Source organism: Vitis riparia, chromosome 2 (assembly GCF_004353265.1).
Source record: "Vitis riparia cultivar Riparia Gloire de Montpellier isolate 1030 chromosome 2, EGFV_Vit.rip_1.0, whole genome shotgun sequence".
In the NCBI taxonomy this organism is placed as follows: domain Eukaryota; kingdom Viridiplantae; phylum Streptophyta; class Magnoliopsida; order Vitales; family Vitaceae; genus Vitis; species Vitis riparia.
The window spans coordinates 8,231,499-8,257,551 of record NC_048432.1 but is presented as its reverse complement, the minus strand read 5'-3'; the positions used below and the strand labels follow the sequence as shown (position 1 = coordinate 8,257,551).

At 42.5% G+C, this 26,053-nt stretch overlaps 1 protein-coding gene across 1 annotated transcript; it reads right to left on the bottom strand.

The window, feature by feature from the left end:
- Positions 1-23,371: 23,371 nt before the first annotated feature.
- On the bottom strand, positions 23,372-25,850 carry LOC117930025. The gene is made up of 2 exons (XM_034850475.1): positions 25,755-25,850; positions 23,372-23,713 (listed from the first exon to the last, which is right to left on the bottom strand). Exons 1-2 carry the CDS (start codon positions 25,848-25,850, stop codon positions 23,372-23,374), a joined length of 438 nt encoding a protein of 145 aa, XP_034706366.1.
- Between the last annotated feature and the right edge of the window lie 203 nt (positions 25,851-26,053).

The following is a 26,053-nucleotide window of genomic DNA, read 5'->3' as shown; positions in this document are numbered from 1 at the left end:
TAGTACGAGAATCTATGTGCCTTGAGATAACTCCATTAGAGAATCGTGTCAATATCGAAAAGTGTGAGTCTGACTTAATGGCCCAAGAGAAGTTCCATTGAGAATTAAAAATATAAACTTTATCTTATAAGATTATTTAAACTAATGAATTAAAATCACAAACACATTCAAACTAAAAGATAAACTAAAACTAAACTAATCCAGAATTAAAAATATAAACTTTATCTCACAAGATTATTTAAACTAATGAATTAAAATCACTAAAACATTCAAATTAAAAAATAAAATTAAAACTAAATTAAATCGAGATTAAAAACAGGAACTTACCTACCTCCTCGTGTCCCTGATCCCCCATCCCCCCTCCCCGCTCGTGAATATGTGGCTCTTGTGTGCAGCTGAATTTGATGTCCAAAGAGTCTTGGTGCTCCCTCTAAGTTCTGCACATGTTCTCTCTCAAAAAAAATTTCTCCGTGTGTTCTCTTTGCTCCCAAAATTCTCACCCAAAAATGTGCTGAAAAATCTTCCCAAGTGTGGTCTCCAGCTTCCAAAAAAAGAAAAGGTGTTGACTTTTATTTTCTTCTAAGGAAAAATTTCACTTTCCTCTAAAGAACCCTTTGACTTTCTTCGTTAAACGCACAACCTTATAATTCCTCCAAAACCAAATTGGTAGTCTTCCTTTTTTTTTTCTTTTCTTTTTTAATTGTCTCCATTTCTAAAGAAAAACCTTAAACTCAAATCTTCTTCTCCAAGCCATGTCAGTCTTCAATTGTTTCCTTATCTCCTAAAGCCACTTTTCCTTAAACTCTCCCAAAACATATCTTCCAATCTCAATATGGCATCCATTCCATCTCCAATGATCATGCATCCAAGGAAATCCCACATTCCAAATATCAATACCGTGCACACCTTCCATACATTTCCTACAAAATTTCAAATAAATAAGGACAAGTAATAAAATAATAATAATAATAATAATACTAATAGTATTGAAAATAAAAATAAAATAAAATAAAAAAACTTTTACACAAAATTATTAAATTAAAATAGATAAGTAAGGACAAGCATTACGAAAAAAGTGACAAAATAATAAGGAAATAAAATAGATGAAGAAATAGACAAGATAATAAATATAATAAATAAAAATAAAATAATAAAAGTCAAGTCATGCAACTTTAAAATAAATGAGCCATGCAAGTCATGCAAGCCATACAAAAAATACAATCATGCAAACATGCAAAAAATTACCTGAAAGGTGGCCTAAGTGAGCCTAAGTGGGCCAAGTGTATCTAAATGGGCCTAGGGTACCTAAATAGGCCTACGGTGCCTAAATGGGCATTAGGTGCCTAAATGGGCTTAGCTAAATGGGCCAAGAGTGCCTTGATGGGCTTAGGGTGCCTAAGTGGGCCTAAGGTGCTTAAGTGGGCTAGGGTGCCTAAGTGGGCCTAGTGTATCTAAATGGAGCTAGGGTGTCTAAATGGAGCTAGGGTGTCTAAATGGGCTAGGGTGTCTAAATGGGCTTAGGGTGCCTAAATGGGCTTAAGGCACCTAAGTGGGCCTAGGGTGCTTAAGTGAGCCTAGTGTCACGAACTTAGTCGTTTTACTAAGCTCGTGCGGCACTTAGATAAGTCAAGACGTTTGATTTTGCTAAGTCAACCTTATTCTCAATGCTTAGCTTGCTAGGCTAAGACGCTCACAACTCAGAAGCTTTAGAAGGTGTAGCAGGCAACTCTTAAAGAATGGAAGCTTTATTGCTTTCAAAGGAAGCTATACAATGCTTAGAAGCTCACTTGCTTGGTTAGGAAGTGATTTGAGTGGTGTCTTGGTCAAATGAGGCTCTCACCTATTTATAGGCACCAATGAAACTCTCTGGAACCTTGGAGGGTTCCTTACAAATCAAGAAGATTCTAGAATACCCTACACAATTCTATGTACAACCCTATGTACAAGAGATCTCTAGAATTCTCTAGAAAGCCTTAGACTCCTCTCATGCCTTCCACCATAGTATAGAGATGTGTGGACATCTCTAAACATCTCTAGAACCTTCCACACTATTCCCTCCAATGGCTTAGTGTAGACGGCTCTAGGAGTCTCCAGGAATCTCCAGAAGCTTCCTGGGCTCTATATAAACCCATGAGGAGGCTCATTTGAAGCATCCTGTGACACTCTCCCCCACCTATGTCGTTGACATCCTCGTCGTTGCCTCTTTCTGAAACCTCTCAATGTGTTTCCAAAACCTTCTCAAGGCATCCTCATGTTCCCAGCTTACCTACCTCCTAGGTAGTCATTTCCATCATACTAGATACTCTATCACAGGATGGACCCCTTGTCTCATGGTGACCCATTCAGCCAAGATATTTTTCACCTCATTTTCTCGTGAGGCCTTGGATGGATTCAGATCCCTACACTTTCAATGCTTAGAGTGCTGCTTCCTTTTACCCATCAAGTTCACCTTTCCCTTGGTGACCTTATCGATGAATGTGTGGGCTACCTTAGCTCGCTCTCCTTTTGCCTCCTTTACTTGCACCCCTAATAGTAAGGAGGTCTAAGGCGTATTAGGCTTTGGGTTGAATTGGAGGGCACCTAGTAGTTGCATCAAGCGATGTGCTTCGTCCTCCTCTTCCTTCTCCTCAATCATGGCATTGAGCGCCTTCCTCTTTGGACAATCCCGTGCCCAATGTGGACCGTCACATAGGAAACATTTGATTTTAGGCGTAAACTCTTTCCTTTCCGCCTTACCCATTTCTTCTCGGACGTTAGGCATCTTGCCTGATCCCATTCTAGGAGCATTGTGGTCCCTTGAGACTTCATCTTCCCCACCCGTGGCATGGCTATCCTCCAAAGACTCAAGCTTGGATGAGTCTTCCCTCTTGTAATTCGGTAAAGACTCTGCTACTACCATAGCAGTGGCTAAGTCTTGAAAGCCTCGACGCCTTAATTCCTACTCGGCCCACCCTTGCAGGTTATCCATGAAGTTGAATAGCAACTCCTCCTCAGTCATGTTAGGAATCTCAAGCATGAGTGAAAAGAATTCCTTGACATAGTCGCGTATCGAGCCTGTGTGCTTGAGATGCCTCATGTTTTTCCTAGCTAGGTAAGCCATGTCCTCGGGGTAGAACTGCCTCTTAATCTCCCTCTTGAAGTCCTCCCACGTCTCTATGGTGCAAATGCCTTTCTCCATATCGGCAAATCTCCGACGCCACCATAAAGTAGTTGTGTTAGTAAGGTGGAGGGTTGCAGTTCTTACCTTAGTCGCCTCATCAGTCAATGCGATAGCCGCAAAGTATCGCTCCATATGCTATAAGATGTTATCCAACTCCTTGGCATCCCGCTTACCACTAAACCTATGTGTGCTTCGGCACCTCCACCCTAGATGCCTTTCGAGTGGCCATGACCTGTGTTGACATAGCATCCTTGTAGATGACCAACTCCTACCTAATCTCTTGGTCTCGGGACTCCATTCAAGTGACCAAGGCCTCTCTCATTGACTCCATGCTAGCAAGTAGGCTCAAGACTTTTCCTTGGAAGGACACAAACTCTTCGTGTGACACTGCCTGAACCTGTGAGACTAGCACCCTCTCACGAAGGTCTTGGATCTGCTCCCTTAGAGCTCTAAGCCCTTCTCCATGCCTTGCTCGATCAAGTCCAACCCCTCCCGAGTGTCCGCCATGGCTAGCTCCACCTTTGCTAACCTTGCTTCTATGTTGGCAACGGTATCATGAGATTTATCCTTCTTGCCCCTGCCCTGTGCAGTAAGCTCGATCTCCCTCCCATGGGTTTGCTCGCTAGTCTCTTCCACGTTAGAGCCCGACATGCTTCCTTTACTATGCCCACTTTGTAGCCACACTCTGATACCACTTGTCACGGACTTAGTCGTTTACTAAGCTCATGCAGCATTTAGACAAGTCAAGACGTTTGATCTTGCTAAGTCAGCCTTACTCTCAAATCTTAGCTTGCTAGGCTAAGACGCTCACAACTCAAAAGCTTTAGAAGGCGTAGTAGGCAACTCTTAAAGAATGGAAGCTTTATTGCTTTAAAAGGAAGCTATACAATGCTTAGAAGCTCACTTGCTTGGTTAGGAAGTGATTTGGATGGTGCCTTAGTCAAATGAGGCTCTCACCTATTTATAGCCACCAATGGAACTCTCTGGAACCTTGGAAGGTTCCTTACAATTCAAGAAGATTCTAGAATACCCTACACAATTCTATGTACAACCCTACGTACAAGAGATCTTTAGAATTCTCTAGAAAGCCTTGGACTCTTCTTATGCCTTCCACCATAGTGTAGAGATGTGTGGACATCTCTAGAACCTTCCACACTCTTCCCTCTAATGGCTTAGTGTAGATGGCTCCAGGAGTCTCCAGAAGCTTCCTGGGCTCTATATAAACCCATGAGGAGGCTCATTTGAAGCATCCTATGACACTAGGGTGCCTAAATGGGCCAATGGTGCCTAAGTGGCCTAAGGTGGTGCTTAATGGGCCAAGTGTATCTAAGTGAAGCCTAGTCTAAATCAAGACTGCCAAGGATCACAATAAGAGGTCAGATAATCCCTCAACCAAAGTCTCCGAGGTGGATAAAAAAGGTAAGCAGCATGAGTAGCAATAGGCCACCAAATAACTACTGTGGAGTATTGGAAGTGAACTTAAGGACATGTGCTAAAGGGACAAAATGGAGGGTCTACAAATATGCCCCTCTTCGGTAGAGATCACGAGTGTAGAGAATGTGAGTTGAAATATAAACAATGAATGGAACGAAGTGAACTATACCAAAGAACTAGAGAATGACCAGAGATTTTGTCCTAGCACATTAAGAGGTAAGGTCAAAAGATGGGGTCGCAACGACATAGATGGGACGACTCTATGTGGAAGGATGACAATGCAGTGAGAAAAGTGTATAATGAGTGGCATAAAGATGGAAATGGGTGAAAAGAAGGACTCAAAGCCATGGATGAGATGAATGACCCTAGGTCATGGACTAAATGAGCGAATTTGTGTTGAGAATAAGATAAATGACTCTAGGTCGAGAACTTTGGGCTCTAAATGGAAAACAAATAACTCTAGTCATAAATGAAAATCAACTCTAGGTCGAGAGCTCTAGGTTCTAAATGGAAAAGAAATGACTCTGGGTCATAAATGAAAATTCGACTCTAGGTCAAGAGCTCCGGGCTCTAAATGGAAAATAAATTACTCTAGGTCATAAATGAAAATCGACTCTGGGTTGAGAGCTTTAGGCTCTAAGTGGAAAAGAAATGATTCTAGGTCATAAATGAAAAACGACTTTGGGTCGAGAGCTCTAGGCTTTAAATGAAAAAGAAATGACTCTGGATCATAAATGAAAAATCGACTCTGGGTCAAGAGCTTTGGACTCTAAATGAAAAAGAAATGACTCTGAGTCATAAATGGAAAACGACTCTAGGTCGAGAGCTCCAGGCTCTAAATGGAAATGAAATGACTCTGGGTCATAAATGAAAAACGACTCTGGGTCGAGGGTTCTGGGCTCTAAATGGAAAGAATGACTCTGGGTCATAAATAGGAAGGACGACTCTGGGTCGAGAGCTCTGGGCTCTAAATGGATAGGAAATGACTCTAGGTCATAAATAAGAAGAACAACTTTGGGTTGTGAGCTTAGGGCTTTAAATGGAAATAATGACTCTAGGTCATAAATAAGAAGGACAACTTTGGGTTAAGAACTCAAGGCTCTAAATAGATAGTCGATCACGATATTTTTCAGCTCATGGTGTCAGGTTAAGGCCACTCGCAAGTGGCTAGAATGATGAAAACGAAACATCTCAAGGATGTGAAGGATGCAAACGACTCTGGGTCGTGAGCTCAAGGCTTGAGATGCTATGAATGACTCTGGGTCATGATGAAATGAGTAACTCAGGGTTACGATGAATAGCTCAGGGCTATGTGAACAGCTTAGGGTTATGATCTCCAGGCTCTATGACTGATTAGCTAAAAGGAGAGTGTGATATGCAAACTCCAGGTCAAACCACTCATGGGCCACCAAATGATGAAGGCTCAGCTCAAGGCTGGAAAGACTTCAGGTCTTAAGGAAATGATAGCTCAGGGCTACCAAGCTCAGGGCCTAGGGAAGAAGAATAGCTTAGGGCTATAAGACTCAGGGTTTAGAAGGAAAGGATAGCTCGAGGCTATAAGACTTAGGGTCTAGAAGGAATGGATAGCTCAGGGCTACGAGGCTTAGGGCCTAGAATGAACGGATAATGAAGACCAACTTGAAAGTGGGTAGGAAGTAAATTGGCTCAAAGCCATATACTCAAATTCCAACGATCGGACTACTAAACTCAAGAAGGAAAATATGCCCTAGTATCCAGGGTGCTCACACTGTTGAAACAACTAGTAAATCAATCATCTGCTGAAATCAATAGGTCAAAAACCAATGCATCATGAAAAACCTCTTAAAAGTCTAGACTAAAAGAAATCTTTGTGTCTGAAAAGTTTCTCTTTCGACGAATCTCAAAAGGTAAATCTCAACATGTGTATATCGTGGTTCCTCTAAAAGTAAATCTTGAAGTGTACAAAAATACTACTCATCTGGATAACCCAATCTACAAGGTAACAATGACGAAAACAAATCTATCTCATGAACATCTGGGTAAAGGGTTCACCCATGCTCCTCGAGTGAAACTTGATGTGATCTATCTCTATCTCAACAAATCCATGTAGGGAGGTCCTGATACAATCAATCATCGGAAGCTCCAAACTAGTACTCAATCTAAAACCGAGTTGGCCACTGTCTCAATCTCGAGGATACTAAAAAAAAGTGGGGGAATATGCCCCAGTATGCGATCTGATATCAAAGTCATGAAGTAAATAGCCTATACTAATCATCCATCTGCATACCACTGCATAAACAAAAATCTCACCAAGGAGAGGAGGATATGCCCCAGTATGGATATCTAATGTACAATAAGGAATCTGTCAAAATCAATCAAACATCTTTATAACCATAAATGGGGATAGCCATTCCGTCCAACAACAACTAGGAACCTCAAAGAAAAAGGGAAACATGCCCCAATGTGGATGTCTGATGCACGACCAAATGATAAATCCAATATCATCAATGAATTGTCTCCAAACTCAAAAATCCATCAAACATCAATATGCCAAGCAAGAGAGAGACCAAATGCTTCCAAAAGTATCCTCCATAAGAGAAAGCATAATAACGACTATACTTCAACCAATCTACAAAAACTTGTCTAAGTGAAGACTGTCAAAGATAACGTCTGATCTCATGGCCTCAGGGTGGTCTTAAGACACGGGACGTAACGTAGGCCATGGTGAAAGGGCAAAGAAACGAAAGAAAACTAGGATCAAATACCCAATGATCAAACCCATACCCTCGTGTGCAAGATGTAATGCATAGAAAAATCTCATGAGCCATGGACTTAAAGGTGACCAAAGGAAATGTAGATATTGAAACAAGAAGGAGGATAAGTGGTCAAACTATTAATGAAACATGTGGATGATATGTAGAAGGTATCGAACCAGAAATGTGTGTCGATATGTAGGGAATGGATAAAATGTGGAACAAAGATCTAGAAAGAGGTGATGAGATACAAAATAAGGCAATAAGAAAGTGGAATGAATGATGATTAACCCATATCAGTACAATAAAGGAAAGTTATATCACCAATGATGGAATGATGAGTAAGACAATGATCCAGAGACCCTAGTAGAAGGTTACTCATCTCTCATATTTTACTCATCTTTCATATCTAATACATACCAACCACAATCAGGGAAACAAAAGATCTCATAGAACTCTCACATGAACCCTCGACACTCCAAATGCATAACAAGAGTGGCTCAAGGAGTGAAAACTCAGGAAAATTTCACAAGAACCCATAATGACTAATATACCCAATAAATAGACCTCGAAATGTGACATAAGTGCCTAATGAAGCAAGATACTATACACAAACATATCATTGCGCTTTTTCTTTTTTCTTTTTTTTATTTTTTTGTTTTTGTTTTTGTTTGTTTGTTTGTTTGTTTGTTTGTTTTTGGAATGTGCATGCTCTGATCATCAATAAATCAAACTCCAATGGGAAAGGTACAAGGAATGAACAAACTCTCTCAAATCATTAATGAATACATGAACCCCATCCCATAAGACAACCTCTCAAACTAAAATCTCTGAATCAATGCTAAATGATGGGATGAATGGAGTGATATGACTGCCCTTTTTGCATCAATATGTGAAGAATCAACAACCCAAGGAAGGGAAGAGACAACGTGAAACAAATAATGAAAAAAAAATAAAGAAAGAGAATGAAAATGTAATGATAGCAAAATAGAATAAACGGGTGATAAGGAGATGGTAACAAGGATGAGAAGATAGGCTTATAATTCAAAAGTTCATGAGACTTTCCTAACAAAGCATGCATATACACCAAAGGGCCTCAACTAGAGTGCAGAAATGATAAGTAGGGTTATAGAAAAGATGATAAGGTGATAATATAACATACCACATAAGGCTCAATGGGCTAGCAATGGTCTAACATATCAATAAAGGTGATAAGGTGTAAGGCTAACTGAAATGATGACCACCCATCCTGCGACCATGGTCTCAAACATAATACTTCTTAAGCTGATCCACATTGGTAGGTTCTGAAAGCTGGTTTCCATCTAAGTCAGTCAACCATGCAGCCCCTTCTGGAGTCAACTCTCGAATAACATAAGGACCACTCCAACTAGGTCTGAACTTCTCTCTGGGGTCTCCAACCAAACCTCTAAGAATCCTCAAAACCAAATCCCCTTTCTGCAATGGTCTAGGCTTAACCCGTTTCTTGAAGGGACGAGCCATCTTTCTCTGATAGGCCTGAACATGATCCGCTGCTCTCAATCTCCTCTCATCTAAAAGGTTAAGCTAATCAAATCGAGCCTGAGTCCACTCTATCTCGGAAATCTGCTGCTCAAGGGCTACTCTCAATGAACCCATCTTTGTCTCAATTGGCAAAACAGCCTCCATACCATACACTAAAGAGTAAGGTGTAGCTCCTGTAGAGGTGTGAAAAAAGGTACGGTATGCCCACAATGCAAAAGGGAGTTTCTCTTACCAATCTTAAGAAGTCTTAACCATCTTCCTCAAAATCCTCTTAATGTTATTATTTGTTACCTCTACTGTTCCATTGGTCTGTGGTCTGTATGTAGAAGATCTATGATGTCTGATGCCATACTTCTGAAACAAAGTATCTACCTTAGCTTGAAAGTACACTCCTCTATCTAAAATCAACTCATGAGGAACCCCATAACTGCAAATGATGTGTGACTTGATAAAACTAGCAACTCTAGCAGATGTCAATCTTGCATATGATGTAGCTTCCACCCACTTGGTGAAATAATCTATGACGACTAGGATGAACTCATGACCATTGAAATATTTTGGTGAAATCTTTCCAATAGTATCAATACCCCATACTAAGAATGGCCATGGCGAGGTCAAAGCGTGTAACTCTGATGGCGGCGCATGTATGAAATCACCATGAATCTGGCACTTTGAACATTTCTGAACAAATTGATAACAATCTATCTCCATAGTTAACCATAAATAACCTGTTCTCATAATCTTATTGGCTAGCATGTGTCCTCCCATGTGTGGACCACAAACTCCTGCATGAACCTCTTTCATCACTCGATCCGCAGAGGTTTGATCTAAACATAGTAGAAGCATACCATCAGTTGATCGCCTATATAAGGTATCTCCACAAATCACAAATATAGTGACCAACTACCTCATAGCTCTTCGATCCTTGGCTATGGCTACCTCAGGATATGTGCTAGATCTAAGAAACTGATAAATATCATGATAGCAAGGTAAATCATCCTAGGCCTTTGTCTCTCCAATTAAACAACAGTAGGCAGGTGCAGACCTCAACTCAATCAACAATGGACATACAACTATATCAATCGAAATGTCCACAGAAGAAGCTAGGGTAGCTAAGGCATCAACAAATCGGTTCTGCGCTCTAGGCAGATGAACATATCTCAAGTCATCAAATCTCGCAACAAGTAACTCCAAATAAGCATGATACGACCTAAGCTTCACATCCCTAGTCTTCCAATCTCCCTGAATCTACTTGAGTACCAGGTTGGAGTCACCAAATACCTCCATTTGTCTAATGCCAAGCTCCAATGCAGTTTCTAAACCAAGGATACAAGCTTCATACTCAACTATGTTATTCGTGGTAGGATGTTGATCAGAGAATGCCAAACAAATAGACCTCGGAATATGATCACCCTGAGGGGATACCAATAGAACACCTATCCCATACCCTAACTAATTGGCTGCACCATTGAAGTACATGCACCATCTTGATAAGCTGATCATAGCAATGAACTCCTCATCTAGAAAATCATCATCAATTGGTCTATCCTCAGATGTCAATAGTGAGGCTAAGTGATCGGCAATAATACTTCCCTTAATATACTTCTAAGAAACATACTGGATATCGAACTCTGTCAAAAGTACGAGCCATCTCATCAGTCTACTAGTCAACGTAGGTCTATCAAATAAATATCTCAATGGATCTAAGCGGGATATCAAATGCACTGAATACTCTGTCATGTAATGCCTCAATCTCCTGGTAGCCCAAACTAATGCCAAGCAAAGGCACTCAATCATAATATATCTCATCTCATACTCTAGCATCCTCTTACTCGGATAATAAATAGCTCGCTCCTTCCCTGAGTCATCAACCTGAGCTAACATACATCCCAAGGTCATGTCTGAAATTGACAAATATAGAAGAAGTGGACGTCCCAACATGGGAGGCACTAAAACAGGAGGAGAAAGTAAATACTCCTTAATCTTCTCAAATGTAAGCTGGCAATCATCATTCCAAACTGTAGGTTAGTTCTTCCTCAAAAGACAAAAGATGGGCTCACATATGTCTATCAATATGGCTATGAAACAATTGATGTACTGTAACCTGCCTAGAAAACCCTGATCTTTTTCTCAATCCTCGGCGCAAGCATGTCAAGTATGGCTTTGATCTTATATGGGTCGACCTCTATACCCCGCTCATTAACCATATGTCTCAACAATTTTCCAGAAGTCACTCCAAAGGTGAACTTCTTGGGATTCAGCCTTAATATGAATTTTCGAATCCTCTCAAAGAATATTTTTAGAGCCTCTAGGTGATCTGCTTTGCCTCGAGATTTCACAATCATACCATCTACATAAACTTCGACATCCCTATGCATCATGTCATGAAATAAAGTAGTAGTGACCCTCTGATAAGTGGCTCCTACATTCTTCAACCCAAATGGCAATACTATAACAGTAGGTACCCCACTTAGTAATAAAGGTTGTCTTCTCTATATCCTCTAAAACCATCAAAATCTGATTATACCCTGAAAATCCATCCATGAAAGATAACATTGAATGGGCTACAGTGCTATCAACCAACAAATCAATATGTGGGAGAGGAAAGTCATCTTTAGGGTTGGCTTTATTAAGGTCTCTAAAGTCAACACAAACTCTAACTTTGTCGTCCTTTTTGGGAATAGGGACGACATTAGCCAACCACTCTAGATACTCAACCACTGATATAAACCCAACACTAAGTTGTCTCTAAATTTCCTATTTCACTTGTAGACTCCAACGTGGATGCAAATGCCTCAATTTCTGCTTAATTGGTCTGGTATGTGACAGGATAGGTAAGTGGTGTTGAACTATGGAGGGATCGAGACCAGGCATGTCCTCATAAGACCATGCAAAGACATCCAAGTATGACCTGAGTAAATGAATAAGTCTATCCCTCTCATCTGTAGATAGGGGTGAACCAATCTTCAGCTCTCTAAACTGATCCTCTGTACCAAAATCAACAATCTCAACATCCCCTATAGCAGGTGAAACTCTCTCATCTTTAGGATCTGAGTCATGATAAAAAAAGTCTCTATTTGAATTGGGTTGTACAATCTCATCATCTATATCAAATATCTGTGAAGTGGGTGAGTGGGGTGCAGATATAGAGATATAATCACAAGAGACATGCGAATACTAAAAAAATACTCAGATCCATAAATGAAGCAATAGAAACATCATCAAAGTGGGATATAAATCTCGATAAAACATCAAAAGAAAGAGGTGGGTCCACAAGGTCGGATGCTCCCTCAATTGGGCCAACAGTGCTCTCAAACAAACTACTATCATCCTCCAAAAGCTATGGAATAGGAATAGTCTGGGTCTCCTCAAGAATCTCAATGGTAGACACCCCAAACATATCAAATGGTGAAGCAGGCTGAAGCTGAACAATGTCGGTGATTTGGCTCACGGTCATCTTGTTCATCTCATCTCGGTTCTCATCATAGGGAACAACTTCATCAATCATCTCAGTGAGATATACGACCACTCCATTATCAGTGATCTCCTCTGGAAAGCATAGGGACAACAGGCTAGCTCAATCTAGAGACGGAGGAGTAATCGCCATAGGAAAAAAAGTGTCGAGAACCCCATCACTCAACTGTAACTGGTGAAATAGATGTTGAAGCTCAGTCTCTCTATCTGTATGAACCACATTGTCAATCTCCTCTAGATGAGGTCGAATCTCTAATCCTCTAACAAAGTAGTCGACCAAACTCATCCTATAGGGTTGAATAGGATAATCAAATGGTGTGTGAGATAAATGGGCCATCACTCTTTCCTTGCGCAGTCGCGACATGTATCGATAATCGGCCTCAGTAGGAATGAACCCAAGTCCAAATGTCGTATCATGATCAATGGTAGCTATAAACTCACTGGGTCCCTGCTGACGTTGTCCTAACCCCATACCAGGTAGAAAAGTCATACCCCTCATTATATCAATAACCATTATGTTATTGTGCTGATCAAATGACATAGCCATAAAGTCTCTACAAAAATCCTCAATCTTGAGAGTCTGTATCTCATCAAAAGTAAACCCAATAAAAAATGCGTCATCCTCACTATGACTAATCTGAAGTACTGGCTCAGAAGAGACAAACATATCTCTGGTAGACCGTACCGTGATGACTTGCCCATCATGAATGAACTTCACCTTCTGATGAAGGGAAGAAGGAATAGCTCCAGCTCTATGTATCCAAGGTTGGCCTAGTAACAGGTTAAAGGATGTAGGAATCCTCAAAACTTGGAACAAAGTAGAGAATATGCCTGGACCAATCTGCAAATCAATCACCAAGGTACCTATAACCTCTCTCTTGGTGCTATCATATGCTCTGACTGTCGGAGTAGAAGGACCAAAATCTGAAGGTGCAAAACTAAGGGTTATAGTAGTGGCTAAACGTTCAGGGCTAAGCCATTGTCCAACAAGACAGATGTGACTCTATGACTTGGACAACCAACTATGATATATAGAGGGCGTACGTGGTCTGAACCCTTAGGTGGCAAGTCATCATCTAAAAACATAATGCAAGTGGCCTTGCTGGCCATCATCATATGAATCAATCCCTCTGGAGTGGTGGTAGTCTCTACCTTGATATGAATCAAGGCTCGAATCAAGGCACCTCTATGAGTATTAGATGATGCCAATAAGCTCCAAATAGAAATATGAGCCCGAATGCTCTGTAACTGTCTCAAAACCTCATCATCATCTCTCTTAACCTCCTCATGAGAGGTTGCACCCTCAAATGGTCTGATTGCTGGTGGTGGTGGTTGAGCTATCCTCCCACTACGAGTCACAATCTGTATCTCTCTCCCCTCCGAATCACCATTCTCTAGCCATAAAGTGAATGGGACAAAAGTATCCTAACATCCAATAACCAAGGGTGTAGAATGAGTCAACTAGAATGGTGCCTCATCTAGGATCAAACTGAATGGTGTAGGAGCCTAAGGACCCAATGAAACCCCATCAACCTCACTACTGTCATGCAAAACAATCGGCTCGGGTAATCCATCATCGCAACTCAACATATGTATATTGTCATCCTCTATAAAGTCTACATGATGGATATCTCCTTGGGTGGTGGCACTACGTGTGTCGAATGGGCAGGAAGAGGGTTAGTGGTTATACTTGGCTGTCCCAAGTTAACCAAACCTTGGTCTATCAAATCCTGAATAGCATGTCTCAGAGTGCTGCAGTGGTCCGTGTCATGCCCTGGACCCTGATGGTAGGAACAGTGTAGGTCTAATCTAAAGCAAGGTGGCACTAGTTGAGGTGTTGGCTTGGGTGCCAATGGAGTCAATATTCTACCCTCCATGAGCTTCTGAAAAGCTCGACTCAAAGGCATATCCAACCGAGAGAACTGTCGTGTTGGCCTCTGTGCATAAGTAGTGGTCTATAGAGCTCAAGGCCGAGTGTATGAGGCAGGGGTCTCTCCGTGACATGTGCAGCAAAAACGGGCTATGAGAATGACTATAGAGCCTCAAATGGATACGGGGATAACCTATGCTCGTGTATCTTTCAATCTCAGGCATCCTAAACTTGGCCGGTAAACTGGCCACTGGTGCTCCATCAAAATCCTTCCAAGTAGTAACTCCTTCTGTAAACCTCATCTGCCTCAACCTCTGCTCAAGTCTATCCATACGTGTATGTAGGTCCTCTGAGGTCGGGATAGGCAATGTGATAGGAGGAAGGGCAACCTCGGTTTGACTATGCAGAGTGAAAGATATAGCTTGTGGTACTGACTGACTGGGCAGAGGGGGCAGTGGTACTATAGTATCAAATTGGGCACTCTTCTAAACTGGGACCTGCTGGGCCTACTGCTTATCTATCCTCTGACCAAGGTTAGCTATAGCCTCCTGGATAGAAGACATGGCTATAGCAAACTAGTCAACGGTAACTATATGTGAGTCCATATCCCTCTGATCTAATCTCTTATCTGACTGGTTTGATACTCTGGTCAATCTACCTCCAACTCTAATCCACAAAGGCGAATCCAGATCAGTCACGGTAAACCCTCCTACAAATATAGAAACATTGGATAAGGTATTGTACCAATGTGACTCTATAGGAATCAACTAGCAAGTGCATAGAAGTATAGCCCAAATATACTCAATTTGATACCCATCTCTGATCACACCAAAAGAAGACTACATAAGGGATAACCGAACCCAATCGTGACCAAGACAACTCTGAAGGTCCACAGATGCACCCATGTGTAGGAATGAAATCTTAATTGGGTCTAGGTTAACTTACAAGGTTGAGGTGGCTCTACATGATAAAATGGGTGGGTTAAAGGATCCCTAGCAGAAGCGATCGTACTCTCCGACGGTACGTAACCCTCTGCACGTCTCTAAGGAGATGGAGTGCTTCCATGCAAAGTGGTCATCACTTCCACACATGCATTTCCTCACTTTCCCAAGGGGTTTCTTAATGGTAAAGGTTATCCCATCTCTTAACACTCAAGGATAATCTAAAGTGCACAATGAAGGATGTGGGTGCATCCAAAAAAAACCTAAGATCTAAAATGAGATAGTGAACGAAGACAAGCAATCATACAAACATGCAAGAAAAAGGGTTGTCATGCAACAAGCAGTCATACCAAGCAGATAAGTATCATACAAACAAAGCCCTATCTAACATATGTGAGAGTGAATCATGCTAAAGTGAACATAGCAGTCAAGTGATCATGCAAGATAAACAAGTATAAAGACATGTTAAGATAGCAAACTAATCAAGCAAGCAAACCAAATCACCTTGCCTAAAAAAAAAAAAGAATTACCCTTTAATCGACCAATTAAACGCCACATTTTCCTCAACTAGTGTTCAAGCTTGATCCTTAAAATCCCCAACGAAGTCACCAATTTGTGAACCCGCATTTTTCACGTGCATCCCCACTCAATTGGCAAGACTCGCTTTTATTTGTGAAAAATTAATTTTAGAAAATTCGAAGTCACCACTTATTTTATTTTATTTTAAAGGGAAAATAAAACAAAAAATAAAGCCTTAAAAAAAATAACTCCATAGTTTTTGGAAAAACGTGTCTTTGAAAAATCCGAGTCTAAGTTCGGGGATTAGGTTACTTATTGGGAATGTACCTCTAGGAGGTAGCACCCCTCTAAGCCCTATAAAGGTCTTTGAGGCAATTGCATTGACGGATGAAGCCACTAAGGTACGCACCGCGACCCTTTACCTCACTGATAATGCTACTCTATGGTGGCGTCGACGGTTTGCCGACATAGAGAGAGGGACGTGCACCATAGACACATGGGACGCCTTTAAGAGAGAGATCAAGAGACAATTCTATCCGGAAGACGTGGCTTACCTAGCAAGGAAGAGTCTAAAGCGTCTCAAGCACACGGGCTCGATCCGTGAATATGTCAAAGAGTTCTCTACTCTTATGCTTGAGATACCTAACATGGCCGAGGAGGAGCTACTGTTTAACTTCATGGACAACTTACAAAGTTGGGCTGAGCAAGAGTTGAGAAGACGTGGTGTCCAGGACCTAGCCACGGCCATGGCAGTAGCCGAATCCTTGGTGGATTATAGAAGGGGAGACTCCTCCAAGCCCAAGCCACCACCAAAGGGTAACCAGGCAAAAGGTGGGGGAGACAAGAGGTCGCAAGGCCATACTTCTAAGGAAGGGTCAAGCAAGGGCCCTAGTGGCAAGGATGGCAAAGGCAAGGACAAGCGAAAAGAGTTCACGCCCAGGACCAATTGCTTCCTGTGTGATGGTCCGCATTGGGCACGGGACTGCCCTAAGAGAAAGGCTTTAAATGCTATGATTGAGGAAAAGGAGCAGGAAGGCGATGCTAAGGTGGGATCGTTGCAGCTCCTAAATGCCCTTAAGGCCAAGCCGTTGCCTAAGACGCCTCAAAGCAAAGGGCTGATGTATGTGGAAGCCCTTGTCAATGGGAAGGCCACCAAGGCCCTGGTGGACACAGGTGCCACTCACAACTTTGTCTCGGAGGATGAGGCAAGAAGGTTGGAACTCCAAGCATCCAAGGAAGGAGGATGGCTTAAGGCAGTCAATTCCGCTGCCAAGCCATCACATGGAGTAGCTCGCGGGGTGACTATGCACATTGGCTCGTGGGAAGGAAGGGTCGATTTCACAGTGGCACCCATGGACGACTTCAAGGTGGTGCTAGGAATGGACTTTCTACAGAAGGTCAAGGCTGTGCCACTACCCTTCCTACGCTCAATGGCTATCCTAAAGGAAGAGAAGCCATGCATGGTCCCTACAGTCACTGAAGGTACGCTCAAGACCCCTATGCTATCTGCTATGCAAGTAAAGAAGGGGTTAAAGAGGGAAGAGGTGACCTACCTCGCGACCCTGAAGGAAGAGAAGGATGATGGGTCGGGAGAACCCATGCCTAAGGAAATCGAGGGGGTCCTTGATGAGTTCAAGGACGTGATGCCGCCCGAGTTGCCTAAGAGACTTCCTCCTAGAAGAGAGGAAGATCACAAGATTGAGTTAGAGCCGGGAGCCAAGCCCCCTGCTATGGGGCCATATAGGATGGCACCACCCGAGTTGGAAGAGCTAAGGAGACAACTCAAGGAGTTGCTAGATGCGGGGTTCATCCAACCATCCAAGGCTCCCTATGGCGTGCTGGTCCTATTTCAGAAGAAGCATGATGGGTCCCTACGAATGTGTATAGATTACCGGGCACTTAACAAGGTGACGGTGAAGAACAAGTATCCCATCCCGCTCATCGCTGACTTGTTCGATCAACTTGGAAGGGCAAGGTACTTCACAAAGCTGGACTTAAGGTCAGGCTACTACCAAGTCAGGATTGCGGAGGGAGATGAGCCAAAGACTACATGTGTGACCAGGTATGGCTCATATGAGTTCTTAGTGATGCCTTTCGGACTCACTAATGCCCCAGCAACGTTCTGCACCCTCATGAACAAGATCTTCCACCCATACTTGGACAAGTTCGTGGTGGTGTACTTGGATGACATAGTCATCTATAGTAACACTCTAAAGGAGCATGTAGAGCACTTGAGGAAGGTCTTTAAGATCTTGAGGCAGAACGAGCTATACGTGAAAAAGGAGAAGTGCTCGTTTGCTAAGGAGGAAGTGAGCTTCCTAGGGCATCGCATCAAGGATGGCAAGCTGATGATGGATAATAGCAAGGTGAAGGCCATCCAGGAATGGGATCCACCAACCAAGGTACCTCAACTCCGATCTTTCCTTGGTTTAGTTAATTACTACCGGCGGTTCATAAAGGGTTATTCGGCAAGGGCCGCTCCACTCACTGACCTTCTTAAAAAGAATAAGGCATGGGAGTGGGAGGAAAGGTGCCAACAAGCCTTTGAGGATCTGAAGAAGGCTGTGACTGAGGAGCCAGTGTTGGCACTACCCGACCACACCAAGGTCTTTGAAGTACACACGGATGCCTCAGACTTTGCTATTGGGGGAGTCCTTATGCAAGAAAAGCACCCAATCGCATTTGAGAGTCGTAAGATGAACGACACGGAGAGGCGTTACACGGTGCAGGAAAAGGAGATGACTGCCATCGTCCATTACTTGCGCACTTGGAGGCATTATCTGCTAGGGTCTCACTTCATAGTGAAGACCGACAACGTGGCCACTAGCTACTTCCAGACACAGAAGAAGCTGAGTCCTAAACAAGATAGATGGCAAGACTTCCTGGCCGAGTTCGACTATACGCTGGAGTATAAGCCAGGAAGCGCTAATCATGTGGCCGATGCCCTAAGCCACAAAGCGGAGCTAGCATCTATGACGAGTCAACCCCAAGGAGACATAATGGAGCTTCTAAGGGAGGGGTTGCAACATGATCCAGTGGCTAAGAGCCTCATCACCCTGGCTCATGAAGGGAAAACTAAGCGGTTTTGGGTGGAGGACGGCTTACTCTACACTAAGGGGAGACGACTCTATGTGCCTAAGTGGGGGAATATAAGGCGGAACCTGATAAAGGAGTGCCATGATACCAAGTGGGCTGGGCACCCTGGGCAACGACGCACAAGGGCACTACTCGAGTCGGCGTACTATTGGCCTCAAATACGGGACGAGGTTGAGGCCTATGTGAGGACTTGTCTTGTGTGCCAACAAGACAAGGTGGAACAGCGACAGCCTAGAGGCCTGTTGGAGCCACTACCCATAGCAGAGCGCCCATGGGACAGCGTCACCATGGACTTCATCATCGGGCTACCCAAGTCGGAGGACAGTGGGTCGATCATAGTGGTGGTGAACAGGTTCTCTAAGTATGCGACCTTCATAGCAGCCCCGACCGACTGCACGGTGGAAGAGACAGCGAGGCTATTCCTTAAGCACGTAGTCAAGTATTGGGGGTTGCCTAAGTTCATCATCAGTGATCGCGATCCGTGTTTCACTGGGAAGTTTTGGACAGAGCTCTTCAAACTTATGCGTTCGGAGCTTCACTTCTCCACAAGCTTTCACCCACAGATGGATGGGCAGACCGAGAGGGTGAACGCATTACTGGAGCTATACTTAAGGCACTTCGTGAGCGCCAACCAGAAGGATTGGGCTAAGCTGCTAGACATAGCCCAATTCTCATACAATCTACAAAGGAGTGAGGCGACCAATAAGAGCCCGTTCGAGCTAGCCACGGGGCAGCAACCGTTAACTCCTCACACCCTAACGATTGGCTACACAAGGAGGAGTCCAGCGGCTTTCAAGTTCGCAAAAGGGTGGCATGAGCAAGCTGACATAGCACGCTCATACTTGGACAAGGCCGCTAAGAAAATGAAGAAGTGGGCTAACAAGAAGCGACGGCACACGGAGTACAAGGTCGGAGACATGGTGCTTGTCAAGCTCCTTCCTCAACAATTCAAGTCCTTAAGGCCGGTGCATAAGGGCCTTGTGAGGAGGTATAAAGGACCCTTCCCCATACTTGGGAAGGTTGGCAAGGTGTCCTATAGAGTTGAGCTGCCCCCGAGGTTGAAGATTCATCCTGTCTTCCACGCAAGCTACTTGAAGCCCTATCACGGAGACAAGGATGATCCAAGCCGGGGGTTGTCTAAAAGGGCACCTACAGCGGTTGTGACCTCCTATGATAAGGAGGTAGAACACGTCCTCGCGGATCGGGTCATCAGGAGACGAGGGGTACCTCCTGCAACGGAATACTTAGTGAAATGGAAGGGACTACCAGAAAGCGAGGCTAGCTAGGAGCCAGCAGAGGCACTATGGCAGTTCCAGGAGCAAATCGAGCGGTTCCGGGCAGAAAGCGCGACGAGGACGTCTGCGGCATAGGTGGGGGAGAGTGTCACAAGCTTATTCCAAATGAGCCTCCCCATGGCCTTATATAGAGCCAGGAAGCTTCTGGAGACTCCTAGAGTGGGAAGGGTGTGGAAGGTTCTAGAGAAGCCTGGAGGAATCCACACAATTCTACACCATGGTGGAAGGCACGAGAGGAGTCCGGGGCTTTCTAGAGAAGTCTAGAAGACTCTTGTATATACTTGTATATATGCTTGTAACTAGAATGGTGTAGGACATTCTAGAATAGTCTTGAGTTGTAAGGAACCCTCCAAGGTTCCAGAGAGTTCCAATGGTGCCTATAAATAGGTGAGGGCCTCATTTGGCCAAGGCACCAAGCAAGTGAGCATCCAAGCACTTGTAAAGGCTTCTTTGAGTAATAGAAAGCTTCCATTCTTTAAGGAGTTGCCTACCAAGCTTCTTAAGCTTTTGAGTCGCGAGCATCTTAGCCTAGCAAGCTAAGCATTGGGAGGAAGGCTGACTTAGCAAGATCAAGTGTCTTGGCTTGTCTAAGTGCCGCACGAGCTTAGTGAACGACTAAGTCCGTGACACTAGCGTGCCTAAGTGGACCTAGGGTGCCTAAATGGGTCAAGGGTGTCTAAGTGGACCTAGGGTGCCTAAGTGGGTCTAGGGTGCCTAAGTGGGCCTAAGGTGGTGCCTAATGGGCCAAGTGTATCTAACTGAAGCCTAATCTAAATCAAGACTACCAAGGATCATAATAAGGGGTCAGATAATTCCTCAAACAGAGTTTCTGAGGTGGCTCAGAAAAGGTAAGCAGCATGAGTAGTAATGGGCCACCAAAGAACTACTGTGAAGTATTGGAAGTGAACTTAAGGACATGTGTTAAAGGGACAAAATGGAAGGTCTACATAAAAATCTATAAATCTCAATCGAATCATCCATCATTAAGTGTGTAATTCAGTCATCCATATCCATAATTGAATCGAATCCAAATATCAAATAGGCATCTCCTAGAAGAAAAAGCATAATGATATCTAAATATCAACCAAATCCCAAATACCTATCCAAGTAGGGGTTGTCGAAGACGACATCTGATCCTATGGCCTCAGTGCAATCTTAAGACACAGGACGTAATGTAGGCTAGGGTGGTAGGGTAATTGAAATGAAGGGAAACTAGGCTCAAATACCCAATGATCAAAACTCATGCCCTTATGTATAAAATGAAACATGTAAAGAAAAGGTCGTGAGCCATGGACCTAAAGGTGCCCAAAGTGAATATAATTTTGATGAAGAGACAAATGAAACAAATCAAACTAATAATGAGATGTGTAAAAATGATGCAAAAAGACTAGCAAACCTGGAATAGGTCACTATAAGACAAGGACAAGAGGGTGAAGTGAAGGGGATGAATCAAAAGCAATGACGAGGATGATGGTGAAACAATGAACATATAAAGAGGAATGATGATCAACTCAAATCACAATATGAAGTGAAATCACATTAACAATGAATGTATTGATGGAAAGGACAATGACCCAAAGCCCCTAGGAGAAGGTCACTCATTTCACTCTCTAACAAAAGATGTGATAAAGTGAATACAAAGAAGCGAGGGTCTCAAAAAACTCACATACGAGCTTTTAACAACAAACATACTCGATAAAGTGACCCTCAAATATCTATATATATGCTCAATGATGGAGAATACTATCATACACACATGTGCTTATTTTTCTTGTCTTTTCATTTTTTTCATTTTCATTTTTATTTTATTTTATTTTATTTTTACATATATACAAATGCACATGCCCTGAACATAAACAGAATAAGCTCCAAATATGTATCAATAATGGCTAGACACTCTCAAGTGCTAAAGTAACATGAACTCTCTCCGACAAGATGACCTTCTCAAACTAAGGATTTTTGGATCAATGTCTATGAGGTAGATAATGGAGATGATGTGACTATCTTCCATGTAATGAATGGGGAAGGATCACCACTCAGGGTGGAGAAAAAAATGAAGTAGAATAAGTAGCAAATGAGACAAAAAAAAAAAAAAAAAAAAAAAAGATGAAGAACACAACCAATGAGATATGATGGAATACAGTAGTGTGATAATAGGAAAAATAATGAGAGAAATAAGCACCCGTTGGCCCAAGGCTCATGATACTCCGAAATGAAGCACGCATACACTAAATGGCCCCTATCCCGGTGTAGAAGTGTAAGCAAGGCAATAAGAAAGAAAAGCTCTGATGCAGATGCGAGGCTCAATGGGCTAGCAACGGTCTGTATGTCAAAATGGGAATAATAAGGTATGTAGCTAATCGAAATGATGGCCACCCATCCTGCGACCATGGTCTCAAACATAATACTTCTTTAGTTGATCTACATTGGTTGGCTCCGAGAATCGGTTTCCATCTAGATCCATCAATCATGCAACGCTCTCTAGGGTCAACTCCCTAATGAAATAAGGTCCGCTCCAATTAAGTCTGGACTTTTCTCTGGGATCTCTGATCAATCCTTTAATGACCTTCAAAACCAAGTTACCTCTCTATAGCGGTCTAGGCTTAACCCGCTTCTTGAAAGCACGAGTCATTTTCCTTTGATAAGCATGAACATGGTTTGTTGCCCTTAATCTCCTCTCATCTAGGAAATTGAGTTGGTCTAATCGAGCCTGAGCCTAATATGCTACCCTCAATGAACCTATCTCTATCTCAACTAGTAGCACTACCTTCATACAATACACCAAATAGTAGGGTGTGGCTCTTATAGATGCGAAAAGTAGTCCGATAAGCCCATAATGCAAATGGAAGCTTCTCTTACCAATCTGAAAAAAATCTCAACCATCTTCCGCAAAATCCTCTTAATATTCTTATTCGCAACCTCTCTACCCACTAGGTGAAGTGATCAATGGTGACCAAGATGAACTCATGACCACTAGAAGACTTTGGTGAAATCTTCCTAATAATGTCTATACTCCATACTGAATATGGCCATGGTGAAATCAATGCATGTAACTCTAAAGGTGGCATGTGAATGAGGTCCCCATGTATTTGACACTCTAGATATCTCTGAACAAACTAGCAACAATCTATCTCCATGGTCAACCAAAAATAACCAATCCTCATGATCTTACAAGCTAACATATGTCTTCCCATATGTGGACCACAAACTCCCACATGAACTTTTCTCATCACTCAATCAATAGAAGTGCAGTCTTGGCACAATAGTAACATCCCATCAACAGATCGTCTGTACAGTGTCTCCCCACAAATCACAAATCAGGTGGTTAACTATCTCAATGCTCTTTTATCCTTGGTTGTGGCAACCTCAAGATATGTGATAAATCTCATAAACTGGTATATGTCATGGTACCAAAGCAAGCCATCATCTAACTTTGCCTCATTCATCAAATAATAGTAGACAGGAACAGATCTCGACTCAATCAAAGGGCGAACAACAGTATCAGCAGGAATATCAATCATGGAGGCTAGAGTAGCTAAGGTATCAACAAACTGGTTTTGTGCTCTAGGCAGATGTGTGTACCTCAAATCATCAAATTTCCCAACCAGTAACTCCAAGTATGCATGGTAAGGCCTAAGCTTCACATCCTTAGTCTTCCAGTCGCCCTGAATCTATCTCAATACTAGATTAAAGTCACCAAACACCTCAATCTGTCTAATCTCAAGCTCAAGAGTTGTCTCGAATCCCAAGATACAAACCTCATACTCAACGATGTTGTTCGTGGCAAGGTGTCGATCAAAGACGGTCAAACAAACAGACTAGGAATGTGGTCACCATGATGGGATATCAACAAAACACCTATCCTATATCCAGAATGGTTGACTGCACCATCAAAGTACGTGCACTAACCTGACAAACTAGTCACTACAACGATATCCTCATTTGGGAAGTCATCATCAATCATTCTACCATTGGAAACTAGTAATGAGGCCAAATGATCTACAAAAATGCTTCATCTGATAGATGTTTGAGTGACATAATGAATATCAAACTCAATTAGGAGTACCAAACATCTCATAAGTTGACCAATCAAAGCAGGTCTGTCAAACAAATATCTCAAAGGGTCCAAACGAGATATCAAGTGCAGAATACTCTGTCATGTAATGTCTCAATCTTCAAGTAGCCCAAACTAATGCCAAGCAGAAGTGCTCAATCATGACATATCTCATCTCATAATCTAGCATCATTTTATTCAAATAATAAATAGCTTGCTTTTTTCCCAAATCATTGAGCTAAGCTAACATCCATCCCAAGGCTATGTCTAAAATTGACAAGTATAGCAGTAAGAGACGACCTAGTACATGAGGCACTAAAACTGGAGGTGAGAACAAATACTCCCTGATCCTTTCAAATGCGTGTTGACACTGATCATCCCAAACAGTAGGCTGACTCTTCCTTAAGAGTCGGAAAATGGGCTCACAAATATCTGTCAATCTGGTGATGAATCTACTAATGTACTGAAGTCTACCCAAGAAACCTCTTATCTCTCTCTCAGTCCTCGGTGCAGGCATGTCAAGGATGATTCTAATCTTATCTGGATCTACCTCTATGCCTATCTCACTAACCATGTATCTCAATAGTTTCCCAGAAGTCACTTCAAAAGTGCACTTCTTGGGATTCAATCTCAATCTAAACTGTCACATCCTCTCAAAGAACCTCTCTAAAGCTACTAGTTGATTTACTTTATCTTGGGATTTCATTATCATGTCATCTACATAAACTTCGGCATCTTGACACATCATATCATGGAAAATGGTGGTCGTTGCTCTCTTATTAGTAGCTCTTACATTCTTCAACCCAAATGACATCACTCTATAGCATTAAGTACCCCACTCAGTGATAAAGGAAGTCTTCTCCATATCCTTTGGAGCCATCAGGATATGATTATTCTCGGAAAACTCATCCATAAAGGACAACATTGAATGACTTGATGTACTGTCATCTAGAATGTCAATGTGAGGAAGAGGAAAATTATCCTTAGAACTAGCCTTATTAAGATCTCGAAAATCAACAAAAACTCTCACATTGTCGTCCTTTTTAGGAACAGGGACAACATTGGCTAGCCACTCGAGATACTCGACTACTAATAAGAATCATACACTAAGCTGCTTCTGAATCTCTTCATTCACCTACAAACTCCAATGAGGATGCAATCGTCTCAACTTCTACTTAACCGGTTTAGCATGGGGCAGAAGTGGTAAGCGATGCTAGACTATGGATGGATCAAGGCCCGGCATGTCCTCATAAAACCATGCAAAAATGTTCAAATATGATTTAAGTAACTGGATGAGGCTATCCCTCTCATCTATAGTAAATCCAATTCGATCTTCAACTCTTTAGGTTGGTCCGCTGTACCAAAATCAACAATCTCAGCGTCTCCTATGACAGGTGAAACTCTCTGATCAGTGGGGCTCGGATCAGAAGTGGAAAAAGAGTCCTCATTCGAATCATGTTGTGAAATCTCATCATCTATATCAAATATCTGTGACGTGGGTGAAGGGGTGTAGATAAAGTGATGTCACAAGAAACAGACAAATTCTAAATAATACCCATATCCATATATGAAGAAAAAACCAGTACATCATCAGAATGGAAGACAAATCTTGATAGTACATTAAAATAAAGTGGTGGGTCCACATGTTTGGACTCTACCACGACTAGGCTAATAACGCCCTCAAATACATCATCATCATGAGCAACAATAGTAAGCAACCCAGGAACAGGGATAAGATGAACATCCTTAACCATCTCGATAGCAAGTACCCCAAACAAATCAAGTGGAGAAGCAGTCTCTGGCTAAACATCATCGGTAATCTGACTAATGTCTACTATGAGCATCTCATCACTATACTCATCACACGGAATAACCCCATCTATCATGTCTGCAATCTCAACAGATGTCCCCTACTCATCAGTATCCTCTAGGAAATAAAAAATCAATAGGCTCGTAT